General features: G+C 42.4%; 4 protein-coding genes across 7 annotated transcripts in view; 2 read left to right on the top strand and 2 right to left on the bottom strand.

The window, feature by feature from the left end:
* The window catches only part of LOC126568604 (elongin-C), a 589,072-nt gene that overhangs the window by 16,367 nt on the left and 554,633 nt on the right, over positions 1–18,072 (bottom strand). Inside the window, exon 1 of one of the 4 annotated variants that reach the window (XM_050225105.1) lies at positions 1,776–1,779. The exons of the other annotated variants lie outside the window; for them this stretch is intronic. The gene's annotated coding sequence lies outside the window, so the exon portion shown is untranslated. Of the gene's footprint in view, positions 1–1,775; positions 1,780–18,072 lie in introns of those variants that run through there. 4 annotated transcript variants of the gene reach the window in all.
* Positions 1–18,072, top strand: part of LOC126568008 (mini-chromosome maintenance complex-binding protein) — a 232,355-nt gene that overhangs the window by 20,344 nt on the left and 193,939 nt on the right. The gene's annotated exons all lie outside the window — the stretch shown is intronic.
* LOC126567560 (methanethiol oxidase) lies at positions 3,013–4,696 on the bottom strand. Its single transcript, XM_050223776.1, has 4 exons — positions 4,684–4,696; positions 4,439–4,632; positions 3,136–4,361; positions 3,013–3,061 (listed from the first exon to the last, which is right to left on the bottom strand). The coding sequence occupies exons 1-4, from the start codon at positions 4,694–4,696 to the stop codon at positions 3,013–3,015; spliced, it is 1,482 nt and encodes a 493-aa protein (XP_050079733.1).
* Positions 8,474–11,910, top strand: LOC126568112 (SET domain-containing protein SmydA-8-like). Its single transcript, XM_050224530.1, has 6 exons — positions 8,474–8,632; positions 8,807–8,944; positions 9,219–9,341; positions 10,557–10,747; positions 10,817–11,559; positions 11,663–11,910. Exons 1-6 carry the CDS (start codon positions 8,474–8,476, stop codon positions 11,908–11,910), a joined length of 1,602 nt encoding a protein of 533 aa, XP_050080487.1.

Genomic DNA, 18,072 nt, shown 5'->3' with positions numbered 1-18,072 from the left:
CTTTGTGGTCTGTACGTCCATCTAGGAGCAGGATTCCCGCGGTTCGCTAGAGTGTTGCGCTGTGGGTCGTAATAAGTGTTGGGAAAAGCGAGTACCAAATGAATTTCGCATTCGTATCCTAATTGGGATTCGAATCTCAGAATTCTTAGATGCATCATGATCACAGAAATTTCCATTTTCTTTTCGCATTTCATCTAACTTCTTTTTTTTTCTTTAGCCATTTAAACTCCATTAACAGAACAAAATAATCCCAATCGGATCGAATCCCAATCAAATCCGTATCCGAATCGAATCCGTATAGCAGATCGTATCCGTCACTAAGGATACAATTCCAATTTGAATCTTTCAAAGGATTGAATCTTCGAATCTTCCGAGTCCCGAATATGCCAACACTAGTCGTAATCGGAAAAGCTGCAACAATGTACTACAATGTTACTACGGAAGACGCATTACGATGCGTGCTCGGTACGTGGATCTTTCTTTTAAAAATAGCTTTACTTGTGTAGTGAAGGGTGGGTTTGAGAGTTTCCAACAACATGTTTGGAAACAAACGTAATTTAATGTTTGGAAAATTTTAGAGACAGCTTTGGTCTACTTTATATATACTTTTCGAAGCCTATAATTGTTTTAAATGTAGTGTTTTGAGGCTATTGGTCCTTCTGTTTAAAACAATGCGTGGATTAAGACACCAATCCCAAAAATATTCGACTACTTGTTTGAAGTTGAAATTGCATACTCGTTTAAACACGTGGATGTCTTGCTATATGCCTCAAGAAATGATTTCAAAATTAAGAAAAAAAAAATCTTCTGAGAACCATCTCAAGCAACCCGAAGACCTACCTACAACTGGGAGCAAAATGGGTTTTTTTCTTAACTTCTTCTAAAATCAATCAATTAGAGAATGCACCTTAAGTTCGCGGGTAGTCTCTTGCGCTGTTCGATATCAATTAGTTCCATTTTTAGTGATATGTGGTTTGTGGATTAAACATAGTGCAATGTATAGATTTGTGATAGGAGAAACCTTGGCGAAGGTAAGCAAATTCACGGTCATCTTGTGGATCAGTGTATCAAGTAAAAGCTCTGACTCGAACAGGGATAAGCGGCGAAAATCTTAAGTAAGATCTTATGGATGATTGAGTTTATTAAGCTCATAAAGCTGGTTCGTCTATCCGCCCAACTTCCATGGCGAGGAACCACTAAATTATCATCTGGTGAGATTACTATGCAGCATCCTGATCATGTCCATGTTAATAAACTACTTGGAAGATCCGTGACCTTAGAGTTCTCATCATCAGAAGTAAAAATGGCACACCAAGACGTCTCAAGGAATAGTTGCAGAAAAGTTAAAAAAAGTAAAGAAGAATGTTTCCGGATAAATGACAAATATTCCGATTCTTCACAAGACTACTAAAGCTACATCTAATGCACTAAACTAAGCCCTGCTTTCGATTCAAGAAGTTTATCAAGACGATGGTGCCTACAAGCAGCATTTAAGAATATTCTTCACTTTATACCTTGAATGGAACTTCATCGATTGCAACAGTTACGTATCCCCATATTCAATGTGGATGTCGCATTATTGTTTCCATCTTGCACTGACGGCTCGTCACATCCGTCACCCATCCATTCTCTGGAATGTTATCCTTTTCATCCGTTCATCGTCTTCCCATATCGAAACCTTAGAAAGTGATGTGCGCCGGGAAGCAAATTGAATTGAATTGGAAATAAAATATGCAAAACGAATCCAGAATGGGACAGAGAGGACAACCTGTGGAAGTGTGTATGGTGGGCCATAATGAGGCACTACTGCAGTTTGACCATGTTGCTACCGATGCACACAGACACACAGACTGGCTGAAACACGATAATCGAACATCCGGTCCGTTTTGTTTCGCCCCTTATTCTTGGAAAGCTTCCATTCCAGTGCTAAAGACATTGAAACAACAGAACATTTCCCATTCCGATACGAACAAACTACTTGACAAATGCCTCGCTGCCGGGTGGTGGGAGCGTAGAGAAATTCAATGCAAGCAAATCCAATCATCAACAGCAGTTTTCGGACGGTTAGTCGAAGATTTGCAACAGTCGTGCAAGGTAAAATATTTATCAATCAATTTGAATCCAACATCGTTCGGTTCGACTGAAGGGACTGCGTTTGTGTGTATATACGATTCGGCAAAGGAGAAGGAAAGAATATGTGTTGCAGAATGAAATTCCCTTCGTCAAGAGTAAACTTAATTTGTGAGCAAAATTGGAACAGTTTTCTTTGTTTTGGCTAAACTGTGCTAAATACTGTACGTTGGACGAATGTACCGAGTAGAATTCGTTTACGGTATATGCATTTCAGGATGCACTTAGTTTGTATTAAGTTACAAAATAGATCGGTTCGTTGGGGTTTTGGGTGGAGCAATCTTCCTTGTCAGTACGTTTCACTAGCCCGGATTGATATTCCCTTACCCATCAGTAGATTTTTGAAGTGACCTAACCAAAGAAATTGTTTTACATGATGTCCGGAAGTCCAGATATGCCTTATGCTAAAACTAACGCAATGTTGTTGTAGGAAAGATACTAAGAACTTTGGTATCTTTAAAGAATATCTAGACGAGGACCACCCGGGACGCCTTTTGTTTCTGAACATTGTATCTACAATCTGTATTCCTTGTGTAATTTGTCTAGAGTGTTATGTTTCTCAAACTTTCGGATCTGAACGGGATGTCTAGATGACGTCGAACGTGATACCGAAGAAACTATACCCATATTTTGCAAGGATCAAACCTGGAACTGAATTTAGTATGTAGTATCAAACTGGTATCAAACTGGTAGGCAAAGTCATCCACAAAACAATGATAGGAGCTTCTTTCAATTTAGGTTGAATTTAGATAGATCTGACGGGATTGAGGATGTAGAAAAATAATAATTTTATTCAATTGGGAATTCCAAACATAACTGCAATGATTGAGACATTGGAATGTTTTAAGACAAGTATAAATTCTCCAGAAGATATAGGGACCCCTACTCGTTCACTAGCCAGATATCTGAGGTGCAGTCACCTCCAGGGTACCTAAAACGATCGAGATTATAATTAATATTAAAACTCCACAAAGTGCCACTTCCCAATCCCCCCCGCAATCTTACCGCATCTCGTGTGGCAACCCAGGCCCGTACGGTTCATTTCCAAAGTCCACCAGGAAGTTCTCGTTCAGCTTCATGCCACCATTCTCAACATCGATGTCCAGCTGTACGATTGTACCACCGGCCGCAACCATCTCCGGGTAGAACTGCTTATCCCACGGTGAGAACAAACTAGACGACACGTACAGCCGCCGACCATCGAGCGAAAGTTGCAACATTTGCGGACCACCGAGCAGACGGCGATTTTTCAAGTACACCGGTTTCGGTGGTTCGCTCAGTTCCGGATCGTTCACTACACGCCTCGGTGCATCACTCTGAATTGCGCCACCGAGGAACACCTGCCCGGTAAGACGGGGATGGGCACGATCGGTAATATCGTACTGGCGGACATCACCGTGGCGCCAGTTGCTAAAGTACAGGTACCGATCGTCCAGCGAGATAAGGATGTCCGTCATCATACCGCCCATCATTTCGATCTCCCCATTATCTGCCTGTACCTTCTTTACCGGCACATCGATCACCTTTTCGGCGGTGTACTCGGATGTACCGGGCTTCTGATAGAACCGGTACACGTTCGCATAGAACGCACAACCGACATAGCCCTGGTTCTCTTTTGGGTTGTGCAGGAAGCGTATTTCCAGTGGCGTTAGTCCATCGTCCCCGAGGTCGATCGTTTGGAAGAGTTCCCGTTCCTGCCAGCGGTAAAAGTTTAACCGACAACCGTACTGCGTACGATCGTCACAATCGGTCGGATGATAGCCACGGCGGAAGAGTTTCGGTGCGCCCCATTCCGATGCGACCATCACGTTAAAGTGTGGCTGATACCAGTAGTCGTAGCCGCAGAGTGCTTTCCGATCGCCCCGTGACCATGTGCCGACCAGCTCGAAGTTCTTGTCGAACTCGACAAAATCGCCTTTCGCGTTACCCTCGGCATCACCCATTACCGAGATCATGATGTTCCCGTTCGGGAGACAGTGGGTAGTGTGGGGTGCAGTACAGTTGGCACCCTTCAGCACATCGCCCTCGATCACTTTGGCGAGTTTCGGTGCACGTGGATCGGTACCGGTATCGATCACAAAGATACGATCCGAGTTTAGGCAGGGCAGAACCAGACGATCGCGTGTAGGGACCTGCTTATCTCCCGGCACAAAGTGACAGCTGGAGCAAGTGTTCCAGCCGCTGTGGTGTAGCTCATTTCTTTTGCTGTTTGTGTACGTGCGATGTATGATCTGAAGGAAGAAGTGATAATAAATTACCAGTGCATAGGAGCAAAATGGCGGGGGGACAAATTGAAAGCAAAACTTACCTCGCAGTATGTTCCACTAGCCGGATCAACATCCACCGTGGCAAGATAGTCTCCGTGTTCCTCGTCCAGATTCGGTTGAACACAAACAACGTAGAGCAGCTTCTCAACCGGACCATTGCGAACAGCATCCAGAGGCGTTGCATAACCTGGACCACATTTGCACTCTGCCAAACAAGGGGACAAACATTGTGCCACTTTTAAGCCACCGAATTCAATTACCAAATCAAAAATTCTCCCTCACTTACTTGTATCACCCATATTAGTCGAGCCTTCTTCACTCACCCCCTACGAAGCAAGCAAATGCACCTGATAAGCGGATTCCGGTCAGTGATAAATCGTCCACCGAGCTGAGACGCGACCGGGCGGAATCTTTCACACTCCGAGTTTGACTTACGATTGAATGAGGTTGTTGGCGAAACGTCGCGTATTAAGTGGTGAAAATTGCTTGTCATCAAATGGCCCAGCAAGGGAGGGGCGACCTCGAAGGGTGCAAGGGAACATCCACCGAAATAAACTTGTAAACAACGCGCGTTCGCAAGACCGGTTTCTTACGCTTGTTCGGATGTGTGTTGGTGCGATCGGTTGCTTTGAGGGCCTGAGCATCGCTTATCGCTTAGCCACAGTGATGGGAGTGTAATTAAGGGATACAAAACTGTACTTAAATCTTGCTTTAAGAAATAAAATATATAAAATCAATTTAGCAAACAAGATTCAATTTAATATTTAGCGAATTAAATAATGAAAATAATTTTTAAAACTAAAGTCAAACTCAGTGCAGACGATAACGGCTGGCTGGGCTTTTGGTCGGAAATAAACACGTTAAAATTTTATTTTGATAGGAATTTGGTGCGATAGTGAAAGCGTTGGGCTATTGTTAACGTGCTGCAAGGCATGGCAATGGAACAGCTTTTGTTTTTGTTTGATGTTTGTCTTTGCTGGTGTTTAACGGAGACCAACGTAGAAAGTTGCAGCACAACATCGTTAGACTAAGCCCTATGAGCGTTGAAAATCGTGGAAAAATATACGAAAATGCATGTTTTCTCTCAAAGGTTGCCGAAAGGGAAGGGGCAATGAAGCTAGCACAGATATGGAAATGTTTTTCTTAAAAATGCGCAAGCTCAAGGAGGCGACAGCGTAAAGGATAGGGAGCATGAGCGAGATTATAATCGGTAAGGAAGCACCGAATAGTTTCACGCGTAAATTTACGAAAGCCTAACAATCAGGCCCACTGGCTTGTTATTTTCATCATGGGATTGCGGGGGGAGGGTTTTGAAAGAGACCTCTTATCAAGCCACACGCCTAACTCCTTTACAGAAGATACCTGACATATAACTGTATCAGAGGGTGTACCTGAACGGGGATCACAAGATATGTGGTAAACGAAATTACGCCTGTCGGGACATATGACTAGGCCGTTCTTATGACCTCACGCAGATAAGGAATTTGGGAAGGTTTGGAGGGCACAACAGCCAGCAGACAAGGACACAGGAAGGAAAATCTTGCGATCAGCTGTGAAGGATTCCTCCTTGGGGGGATAATAGAGGTACAGTCGTTGATAAATAAGGTCAATAAAAGACGGTCAATATGACAGTAGAAGGTGAACACTTTTTAATAACCCTTCTGGAAAGATGGATTTTATTCCCTTCATTGACGTCTTTTTTTTCTTGGCTTAACGACCTTCTAGGATACACTGGCCATCTAATGGCTAGACTAGTCGACTTGTCGATACCACGTAGTTGGATAGTCAGTCCACACTCAGGCATCAACTAATAAATCTATAACGATCATCACGACCGTTCAACTGTACTATTAATGTACATTAAACTCTGGCCTAATATTGGGCAGCCAAATCTACACCCTTAGTATAAACAGTTGTGTTGATTATTAACTGTTGATTTATATTTAATTTGATGAATTTTTAAGTAACATGCAGGTGCCTTCCTTTTCTTTTTAATCCTTAATACAGGCGCTCTCAATCTCTTCATATTTATTTTCCATGATATGAAGCAATTCTTCTTTGAATAACGTTCAACTAATGGTTTAATAGTAGTCGCACGATTGAAAGCAACATCTGCGTGTCAGTAATATTGTCAGTAATTAATATTGATGGCCCCCAACATGTTTGTTTGTTCAAATGCAAATAATAATTGTCTCGCTAAACGTGAATCTAATGCATAATCGGGGGCAGACATGAGTGCTACCAACATTGATCGGTCGGGACACGCCCGATCGTAAATCATCTTCCGATTCGAACCAGTTTCTCACACCCTTTCGGGCGCCATTTTTACTCCCAACCGCCTTCCTTGCGTATGAGGATGGATCGTCTAAACATGGGACACTATTTTTAAACGCAAAAGTCGACCAACGTACGCACGTTGGATGAGTTTTCCGATGCTAGACGCGCATTCAGTGCCGCTAAAAGGGCAACCCAACCATCGGTCGGTATGTGGCGCGTGGCGTACGCATCGAAACGCATCTGTAGAGCATCTCTTGCGTCGTAAAACTCGTGCTACACCGGCAACGTCACAGAAAGCTAAACGTGCAGCGCACACATTGGCAAGGTTCACCGGTCGGGGTCCGTTTTTTTGGCGGAAGACGCGTCTGTTAGAAATGGAAACCTGCCACCAAAAATAGCTTTCCTTTATATTGTGGGTAGGTTGCGGTACGATCATTTATCTGTTGGTAATTGCGCCGTAAGGGACGTTATGAAACGTGGTGGTTTCTGGTGGCTGTAATGCGTGGACGACTGGTTGGGGTAGGCCCGGCACGATCAACCTAATGCACCTGTGCAGCAGGGTTTCAGGTAATAGCAGATTTCGCTCCGCTAAGTGGCTTTGATCTACCGATCAACGAATGATCTAGTATCTAGTCCTACTTATCATCAAGTTTGCTCTACCGCCTTCTAGACGAACGGTGATACTCTGTGTACCATCTCGAGACGAATTCTAGCAGTAAACGATCAGGATCTTTGTGTTTAAAATAGTCACTGCTAAATATGGATCACAAAAGAACTCTGCGGGAAAGTTATTGTAAACACTTGCTCTGAGTAATCCGAATCAGCTGCTTACCGATCTTTGAAGCTCGTATCGATCCTCGTGATCGATCGATCGCATTAGTATTGCAGATCTTCGATCCAGAATTTGCTGATATGCTCAAGCTGTTCCCTATCCATTTGTTTTAAAACTGGACCCACAGGTCAGCAACGTTTACGTACCCTCGGGTAACCGCAAACGATCGTACGAGAAATAATTAAGCGCTCCAGCCCTTATTTATGTCTCGAACGTCCCGATCCTCGATGCTGTATGCATAACTTCACGGAACCTTGCTTGAGATAAATCAAGCCGGTGATCGACCGTGTGTTCATTTCGGTGTTGTCTAAATAAACTAATGCTCTGGCATAATGCGTGACTAGACTGTACTGTAGCAACACTCCCGCTAGCCTATTCTGTGACATATTTCTAAACTAACCAACTGACGCTTGCGCACTTCCGTTCGTTTTGTTCATTTTGCCCGATGAGTTCATCTGTTCGTCAGGTGTTTCTAATACAGCGAATGAAGCTTGCTGTTAGTTGATGTTCGCGTGTCGTCGGGAAATTACCAAAGGGTATTGAAGTCACAGTGGTTTGTTTTTGCCCCTCGTGTCTTTGGAGATATAGGGAGTTTGTTTAAATAGATTGTAACTGAAATTGGAGCCATAGTGTTTATTGTTAATTTCATCTATTTAAGAAAGTGAAATAAATCCAATCATCAGTCTTGTTCTTTAAACTCTGCGCTCTCTCACATCTCTTGTGTCAGTGGGCATTGTTGAAGATTCTTTTTGTGTTTTTTCTGGTGATGTTTTCGATGTTACGGGTGAAATGAGGTGAAGATAAAAATACCATTTCCTGGTGCTGCTGCTACTACTTGAACCGAACCGAGTGGGGGGTAAAAGTTCATTGAAAGAAGTCACGTGGTGCGTTTGTTACGAGCTAGAAACAAAACCAACCGACGGTTAAGTGCTTTTGTGTGGGTCAAGAAAGCAAGCGTGCTGTAATAATGCTGGAAGACGAAGACGATCGGATTGAGAAGATCTGTCCAATCTGCAAGAAGGAGGCTAGCAAACGATGCTCTCGGTGTGCCATGGTGTACTACTGCTGTGTCGAACATCAGCAGCAGGACTGGAAGGTGCACAAAGCCACCTGTCATCCATTCAAAGTAGGTTCTTTTGTGTGGGAAGTTGAGCCGAGTGGATGGTGTAGCGGGAGTGCATGCTAAAGAAAATTATCTTATGGTACTCCTGTTTTTCATTAGAAGATATATGTTTTCTCTTATTTTACATCAACTAATCCCAATGGGTGATTCTACATTTTCCATTTCGCTTTCGATCAGATCTGCTCGAATGAACAGTACGGTCGGTTTTTGGTGGCAACGCGTGATATTAAAGCAGGGGAGATTATACTGAAAGAGGCGCCGCTAGTACACGGACCAGCACAAATCACCGGTCCAGTCTGTGTGGGATGTTTGCAGGTGAGTAAATTATGATTGTTTAATTTGGGTACTTGAGAAGAGCCTACATTACGTACACGTACATTTATAGACAAGTTTTTACAAGTTTAGTAGAGAAATAATGATTAAATTTGTGATCATTCCTGATCCTGGGCAACAAATGTACGCCTGAAAGTATGCAATATGCCACAATTAATTTGAAACACATTTTTTAATATTTTGATTTATATTTTATTATTTGTCAGATAGTAAAATATGGCTAATTAAAACCATATCCTGTTTATATTTGTTTTAGGGACTGGAGGAGAAAAAATATAAAGAATGTGAACGCTGTGGATGGCCCGTCTGTAAGCGATCCTGTCAAGATCATCCAGCTCATCAGGCAGAGTGTAAATTTACCATTGCGCGGGGCAGTAAAGTAAGTTTTTTAAATCGTTTATTTAATATTTATTTACATATGCCTGCCTCAAAGGCCTAACGATGTATGTTAAAAGTTAAAAGCGAATAGATGTTGAGAGATGTTGAATGCTATTTGAACTCATTCTGGAAAGGATTATTCTTGCCGAAACGCATTAGCCTAGTAGGAATGTTAAGTGAGGTTTTTTTTTGCGCAGGGAAAAATCGGGGAAAGGAAGGAAAAGGGGCTAATTTTTATATTTATTTTAGGTGGATTGAATAAACGAGTTTGCAGAGATTCAAAGTCTAACAGGCTTGTGGTAGAATTGTGGATAAAACTACGAGGATCGATCGTATCCAGTAACAAAGTAATGCCTTCAGAGATGACGGACATTAGACGAGATACGTGTAATGTGACCGTTCATACGATTAGTTTTGCTGAGAAAAAAATCCAAATGATCCAAGATCCTTGATGGAAAATAACCGATTGATGTTGATGCCACATATAGCATATCTCCAAAAGATTACACTTTTGCGGAACAAAGTACATTCCACCACACCAAAGAGAGAAGCCATTGAGGAAATCTTGACGACGTCAATAATCTGAAGACGAGTTCTCAGGAAGAAAGTCTTGCAGTTCGTTAGCGTACAGAAGGATATTATCGGAAGGAAATACATGAGCACAATCGTTGATATACGACAGAAATAATGGAGGACTCAAATCACTGCCCCGAGGAACATCTGATGATCTAACCTGAAGATCAGAAAACGATCAGATCCTGAATTCTGACTTGATGAGTACAGTTCATAAGATATGATTTTAACCAAGCCTTTCTAGCTTCTAGGGCTTTCTAGGTCCTGCCAATATACGCCAAGTCAATATAGAAAGCATTTATTTAACGACCAACGAACTTGTTTTCAAACAAAGACGAAATGAGAGACATGATCTCAGTCGACGAAGAACTTTTCAGTAAAAAAGTCATGCTGATGGGAGGCGAGATGGTACCTCGACTAGAGTAGCTTATAATCAAGATAGCTAAATGTCGTTTCACAAACGATAAGCAAACAATTTTCTTTTTTTATTAACATTAAGATTTACATTATACGATGACCTTAAAGGTCGTCAAAGAAGACAGCAGAACTTACCACAAAGAAGGAAAATTCCTTATAGTTACGACATCATTTATATTTAGTGTTTATCTAAAAGATCCACCACTATCTGTCCATCGCTTTCCAGATTTCTATCCAGCACTTCTATGTGCCACATCCAACGTACCAGTGCTTAATGCCAGTGCGGTGTCTGCTGCTGGCCGAGAGTGATCCTGCCCGTTGGGAAGCGCTGCTAAAATTGGAATCACACGAAGAAGAACGGCGCGGTTCGGAGCAATGGCGAAACGATCGAGAAGGTGTTGCCAAGCTGATTCCACGGTGTGTGTTTCCGAATGCATTTATTTTTGTGATGTATTTATTGTTAAATCATCTCCATTTTCTTGGTAGATTCTTCAAGTGTGAAAACAAATGGGACGAGGACGAGATACTGCGCGTGGTTGGCATTGTTCAGGTGAACGGCCACGAAGTCCCACTGACGGAACCATCCTCGGTAGCGATCTACAACATGGCATCGATGCTGGAACACTCCTGCCGGCCAAATCTGTCGAAAAGTTTCACTAATCGCGGCGAAGTGGTCATCTGGGCACCGAACGCAATTCGACGCGGCGAGCGGCTCAGCATCTGCTACACGGATGTGATGTGGACGACGGGCAATCGGTTGGAACATCTGCAGCAGACAAAGATGTTCCGCTGCGAGTGTGAGCGCTGTAATGATCCGACCGAGTACGAGACGTACTTCAGTGCGCTCAGGTGTTCCGGCTTTCAGAAGGATTCAAAGTGCAAGGGCTACCTGTTGCCGGTGGATAAGGCCCAGTGGACTGGCGATTGGAAGTGTTTGCGATGCTCGAAGGAGGTGACGGGTGCGGCTGTGGGACAGATCCTGGAACGGGCCCGTATGGATCTGGAAGCGATGGAAAAACATCGGGAGGATCACTGCAATAAGTACATGAAGCACTACTCGAAGTGGCTTGCCTCGAATCATCAGTTTATGGTGGATGTGAAGATTTCGCTGTCGCAGGTGATTGGCGGCAACAATCCGGAAGCGATCAAGAAGATCCCGTACGATAAGCTGATGAACAAGATCAAGGTTTGTCAGGAATTGATTGCGCTGTTCGAGAAGATTTGTCCCGGTAAGTCTCTACCGACCTTTTTTTGCGGGAAGGGGGGGGGGGGGCTTTAGGGGGAAGATCTATTGGTATATGGTCTCAATCGGTTAACCCTTTTTTTTTGCAGCCGAAGCTCGTGCATTCGGTGCCACCCGGTTCGAACTTCATGCCGCTCTGGCCGAGCTTGGGCGACGTTCTACGGAGGCAAATAATTCAGCTGCAGCAGCAGTACAGCTGGAAGACTCGCTGTACAATGCTACCGAGTGCATACGAATGCTGCTACACGAACCGTCCGTGCTGATGGAAAGCAAAATATGTGCACAGGCCCGTGTGAATTCCAATACGCTGAAGGCACTGCTAGGCATCAAGGAGTAGAAGCTTGAAATTTGCAAAGCGATTCTAGACCGAAAGAGTGTGTGTGTGAGAGAGAGAGAGAGAGACAAGCAACGATATGTTAAGAAAGCAACGGAAAAGTCATAACCAAGCGGCACTTAAATGGATGCTACTTGAAGCTTAAGTAAAACCACCGCAAGTGATTCTTAGACACAAGCGTATGTGTAGGTGATCGGGCACTTTGGGAAATTGTGTGCGAAAATAAACGGTAGCTAATTCACGTTACTGACGTACCTATTCATATGGCTTTAAGCGGGGTTGTGGTACGAAGCAAGTATCACATGCCGTCTGCTTTTGCGAACGAGATGAATACATAAATGTTAAGCATGGATGTTGATTGGTTGGTTGGTGCTATTGGAAATGAACGTAAGTACTCTCGGTAAATATTTTACAAGCTGATAAACGGTGGTACGTTCATCTGTGAAATGCCAAATCGATTGGTAAAATTTAGAGAAAAATGAATACGTAAGTGCTCTTGTAGTTTATTACCGTGCATGAAGTGCAGTGCTTGGCCTGGGAAGGCGTTTTGACCAGGTGTGTTAGAGTAGATTCTTTCTTTTTTGGACGGTGTTGTTGAATCGAATCACTTATTGTATCTTTAATAGCATTACTTTATTCATCGGGAATTTCCGATAGCTATTTCTACTTGAAAAATGTATCGTTTTGCATAGATTTAGGCGCCTAATTTTTTGGAAGATGTACAGGTATTGAATGCTGATTGCCTAGCTTTAGGCGTTTAATTTCAAATTGTTTAATTCATACTGATTTCTAACGTTGTTACAGCAAATGGATTTTATAGCCCAAAGCCATGCTCCACTTCTAAAATGAAGACGTCGTCAATAAATGTTCCGATGAGGCAGAAGCGTTCCGTTCGATCGGAAACGATTAATTAAGCGGTGTATAGTAAGCGCAGGCAAGCAATCGTTATGGTTCACCCACGACTGGCAGCAGATGTTGGGCGCTTATTGCTTGTCTGTCACACACCCGGTATCGTCGTAGCCGGTTTGCGATGCCGTTGGAATGGTTGAACGAATTTGATAACAAATTTTTGGGCGTAAAATTTTTATCAATGCTGCTGCGCGGTGTGAGCGGTTGTGTCTTAATTTCTGATTCGTTTGGAAGATGCCCCCCAAAGAGGGGGCAAGCACAAAAGAGCTTTTAATGGGTTTACTTTTTTGTGTCAACTACTGGACCGCAAAAGTGGTGCTACTAATATCCGTTTTGGATGGATTTAATTTAACACTTCAGATTGCTTATCATACCTTGTGACGGTTGCAAGCATGTATGCATTCCAACGAGAAAGATTAGGATTTGTTTTAAAATTTTTTGTTTAGGTATCGTACTTCAACAGAAGGTGAATGAGAGAGAGAAAGAGAGAGAGAGAGAAAAAGAAAGGAAAGAAAAATGGTACCAGCCCCGGTACGAAGGGTGACCAAAACTTTATTCATTTAAAAAGTATTCAATATTGCTCGCTGCGCTCGCCGCTGTTGCCGCAAGTGGTTTCACCATGTCACCGCGATGAGTGGTGGCAGTTTTTTGTTCTTCTTCTGTTACGTTTCGGAGTGTGTCTTATTTATTTTATAACTCAAAAACTCAAACTGGTGACTGGTTACTGGAGGTGCAGGGGGTGATGGAATTGGATGGTACGGCAAACAGTAAGGCGCATCGGAACGAGAAAGCTTTTGACTTATCAACCGAGCAGTGGAGGTTTTATTTGCAGTCGCGAAGCACCCCGAGGTTGATCGAGCGTCTCGGGAGGAGGGAGGTGGGAGGTTTTTTCGGGACTTTTTAATTAAATCTAATTTATGCATAACCAATTGTGAGCTGTGATTAAGAAAACCGACCAATGCACAGTTCGCGGGAGTGTCTTCGCTGTTGAAAGGATGGTGAACCGGGTAAAGCAGTAAAATTGGTTTACAAGTGTAGAGATTACAAAAAAAAAAATAAATGAGGGAATCGGTCGCTTACTACATGTAGAAGAGTAATTTGAAATCAGAAAGCAGTGCTTTAAATGTTAGAGTTTGATTGGTGTGTTGTATTTAGCTTTGTTAGCAGCCGTTGCTTAAAGAAAAAATATGCAATCCGCATAACAAAACGCCAAAAGTTAGGCACTTGACTGATGCAGTAATAATGCAGCTCTGATGCACATAACTAAACAATTTTCTACGTACAAAAAAAAAAAAACATCTAAAAATGGCTTTAAAAGCACGATAAAGTCCTAAACACAACAAATAGATTAAGCCAAACGAGACAAACAAACTGTGTCTACATTACAACCGGAACCTGATCATCATCATCATCCACACAGCCGTACAACAACACACGAACAGAGATAAAACGTGATTTACCCAGCGCAAATGGTTTTGCATTTACGGGCGGCGAGTCCAAGGCAAACGCTTGCCGTGCTTGCATGCGGTGTACAGTTTATTTTTTGTTGTTCTATTTAGTGGTATGTGTGTGTGTATGTTACCACCATTTCTTTTTTTACCTCTCCTGCAGTTGCGAAATTCACATGAAAACTGCACATGCTACATGCACGAACTGTAGTGCAAACGTGTGGAAAATAATAATTCAATTTATTTACTGCTCCGCTGGTGTGCATTTCAAGAGAATGGGCTCTGTTGGGCAGCACAAAATAGGGAACAGGGGAAATAAAAATCTGTAAATCTGTGTGTGTGTGTCCTTTGAAGCTGGACACTTGCATGCTGAGCCAGTAGACAAAAGGAGGTAAAGAATTGAAATATGTGTTATTTGCAAGGATGATTTCATTAAAAGAGAAATATGTGTAAATAAACATAAACGAAACCCCATTTATGTTGAGTGTCTAGAATGGTGTGATGTTTGGTTTGGAGCGCTATACAATCGTTAGTCAGATTGATTACAAGGAAAAGAAAAACATTTCCAAGTTTTTTGTTGTGGTAAAATTGCATAAAATTGGTACAATAACTGCTGAAAGCAATTAAATCGATGTTTGAATAGAAGCAAATATTAAAATGTTTTACGTAAAAAAATATGAAAAGAAATAGAATTTAAGCAGAATTGAACGCTTCTTGCATACATTTAGGCTGATAAATAGAATTTAAATATTTAAAAATGAGAATAATAGTTCAATCGGTGGTTTTCAGATTTATAGTAAATTTATAGTAAAGGGACGACCCAAATGGCAGGACCGGGGTTCAAATCCCATCCCTACTGTCCCCCCGTAGTGAGGAAATCCTTTCCAGCTAAGTGGTATCTAGGTCTAGTAAGCCATTCGGTGGCCGGCATGACCTTAGAGGTCGTGAAGCCAATCAGAAGAAAAATAAGAAGAAAAAGCAAATTTCAGAACCTTTATTTATGTGCACATTCAACACTTCGCATTACAAATAAGATTTCACAAAAGCATATGAAAATATTATTTTCTATCAAAACAGTACGAAGTGGAGTCGATTTGTCGTAATACGTAAAAATCCATTGCAGCAAAGGAAAGTTTCTAAATGTGCATTCCTTCTAGCTAAAGCTGCACCAGGACAAACCGTTCAATTTCTTTCCCAGTAGACACACAGTACGAATACGGGGAGAGCTTGCACTAGAGCTCTACCATAGCCAGCGTTGAACAGCATAAGGTGGTCAACTTTTCCATCCTACAAAATGGGAGTGGATTTGTGGACACTTGCGTCCATGCTTTCTCCCTGACAATGAACGATAAGGGTGTGCTGGTGGTGGGTTCGATCGGACACATGCACCGGTACAGGGCTGCGGTACAACATCATTGCTGGCGCTGTGCTGTTGGTGAAAAGGTATGCACTTCCGGAAGCTTGTTTCGAGTAGAGAAAGAAAAGCGTTCGAGAAGAGTGGATAGAAAAAGACCGAGACCGAGTTACGAACTAAACACGTTTCCACAAGTGTCCCAAGCCAGACTGGGACTTGGACACACACACACACTCCTACGTCACAGTCCCCACGAACACGACACGGAACCGGCAGCATTCTAACACCCTGTAATCCGAGTGTTATTCCCTGGTTATTATTGGAAAGAATATTGAAATAGGTTGCACACCGCAGAACCTCCCGACCATCATCGGCACCGATGGGAATATAATATACAAAACTTTTTCGCCCCGCCACGCTGCCACTCGTACTGTGATGTCAGTTCATTTATCGCTTTCTGCCCACAGATTGCATAGAAGAACAGGGTTTAGAGAAAGGTCCGGTGCAATGGCAACACGACACACACACACACTCTCTATCCGTCTATCAGTTGTTTACTCTGGTGTGGCCAGTGTACAGTGCCCGGCCCTACGCTTGTTTGCCTGTACCCAGGGAAAGGAAGTCTATGGCCATCTTTCATTCGAAATGATATGACAACCATGCTCAAATATTTGACCAATCATCTGTGCTGCTGCTGGTAAAGGCAAGTACAATATGTATGCAAGTGTGAGTCCGGAGAGGAACGACAGTGATCGTTCTGACCACATCTACGGGCAAGTCTTGCGGCGAAACTATCAATTGTAAGTGGGCTGTAAAGAGATGACAATTGTGGTAATTTAATTGCATTGTAATTAGGTCATAGAATAACTTATCGATCTATTGGATATTATAGTAAAACAAAGTGTATAGAATCGGATGTAAATCGTTTAGAAAAAAATGTTTTTTTTGCCAAAAAATGGTATAACTTGTAACCTTTGAGCTGAGCTGTATGAGCTTGTAACCTTTGAGAAAGTATTTAACGATAGCTCAATAACAAAAAATTACCAAATTTGATGCTTTTCTTGCCCAACAAATGGCGCCAAAATCTTCTAATGTTATCATGCTGAAAAATAAATTAAATGTACCACATCATGCTCCAGTCAAACACTCTTGAAGGCCATCGTTTCCATCTGGTCAGCAGTTTATTTTCCTTGGCCACCTTCTCGAGCCCTGAAGTATATAAATCGTCGACATATGTTAACACTGCTTTCGATTGGATCGCAAAACCTAGGCTTCACATGCTCGTACGGTTACTTGCATGGATTGTGGATCGAGAACGGACGTGTAGAAGGGATAGGCTGTTTTAGTGTTCGATTTTAGCTGACGTGGAAAGAAATTGTTCGAACATGGCACGATAACTGAATTGTTTTATCAGAAAAAAGCGCTTAGGTTGGGCTTTTGATTCGTGTGCTTTATAAAAAAAAACCTAGCGATTTAATCAAAGCGAATGTATAGAAACGAAAATGAATTATAAGATAATGTTATCTTATACGGATTCATAACAATGTTCTTCACCAACTCGTACACACAGTAAACAAAAAATCGCTACTTCAGCATCAAAAGCCTCTATTATTGATTTACAACACGATTGCATTATCATATTATGCTTCGGATACGTCGGTTTTAGCATCACCTTGAACCATCGCAGGAATCGAAACAATAGCGTCTTTAGCGGCGATTCACAAATTAGCATAATCAAGCGGCACCTTACAGCGCACGGTACGCTCTGGCCGAATGTGAACCGACGAGAGTCGATTTCTTATCAGGAAGTCACAAAGTAAATCGGAAACTTGACGAGTACCCTGCAACGAGTGTCGAGTCTTTGCTCGAGGAAGCGTCCCACCGCTGTCTGAGTAACGATCTGCTCGAACGTGAAGATGGATGTGTAATTTGCTGGGCGGCTTCTGGGGAACCGGGTAGCCTGTCAGGTAAGCTTAGTGGGGCATGACATTTAATGATCCGTAAAGCTTTCGCTGTAAGCTTTCTCCGGCTAGCTTTGGCTTTTGCATAGCGAGAGATTGATATCGGTGCGGGGTGGTTGTAAATCTTGGCCGAATGAAAACGATGGTGATTGTTGGTTTGCTGGAATGGTGTGAAACAGTGTTGGTGTGTAATGGATTCGTGGGAAGGAATTAGTCCATAATCAATAATGGGAAGCAGGCTGAATGTCGAAAGGAAATTTGAAAAGCACCAGGCGTCTCCATGTCATCGGTTTAATCGTTTAAATGATATTTATGAATATTTTACAAAGGGTTTTGAACAAATGGTGAAAGAAAACTAGAAATTGCGATACGTAGAATGATCTTATAAAATGAAATATCCTTATTGGATTATTTTAGCACTATCTACTATCATAAAGTCAACATAAGAATATTTTTGCACAGTATTTTGCAATGTAAAACCTAGGAATGTTTT

Source organism: Anopheles maculipalpis, chromosome 2RL (assembly GCF_943734695.1).
Source record: "Anopheles maculipalpis chromosome 2RL, idAnoMacuDA_375_x, whole genome shotgun sequence".
In the NCBI taxonomy this organism is placed as follows: Eukaryota; Metazoa; Arthropoda; class Insecta; order Diptera; family Culicidae; genus Anopheles; species Anopheles maculipalpis.
This window is presented reverse-complemented; position numbering and strand designations above follow the sequence as displayed.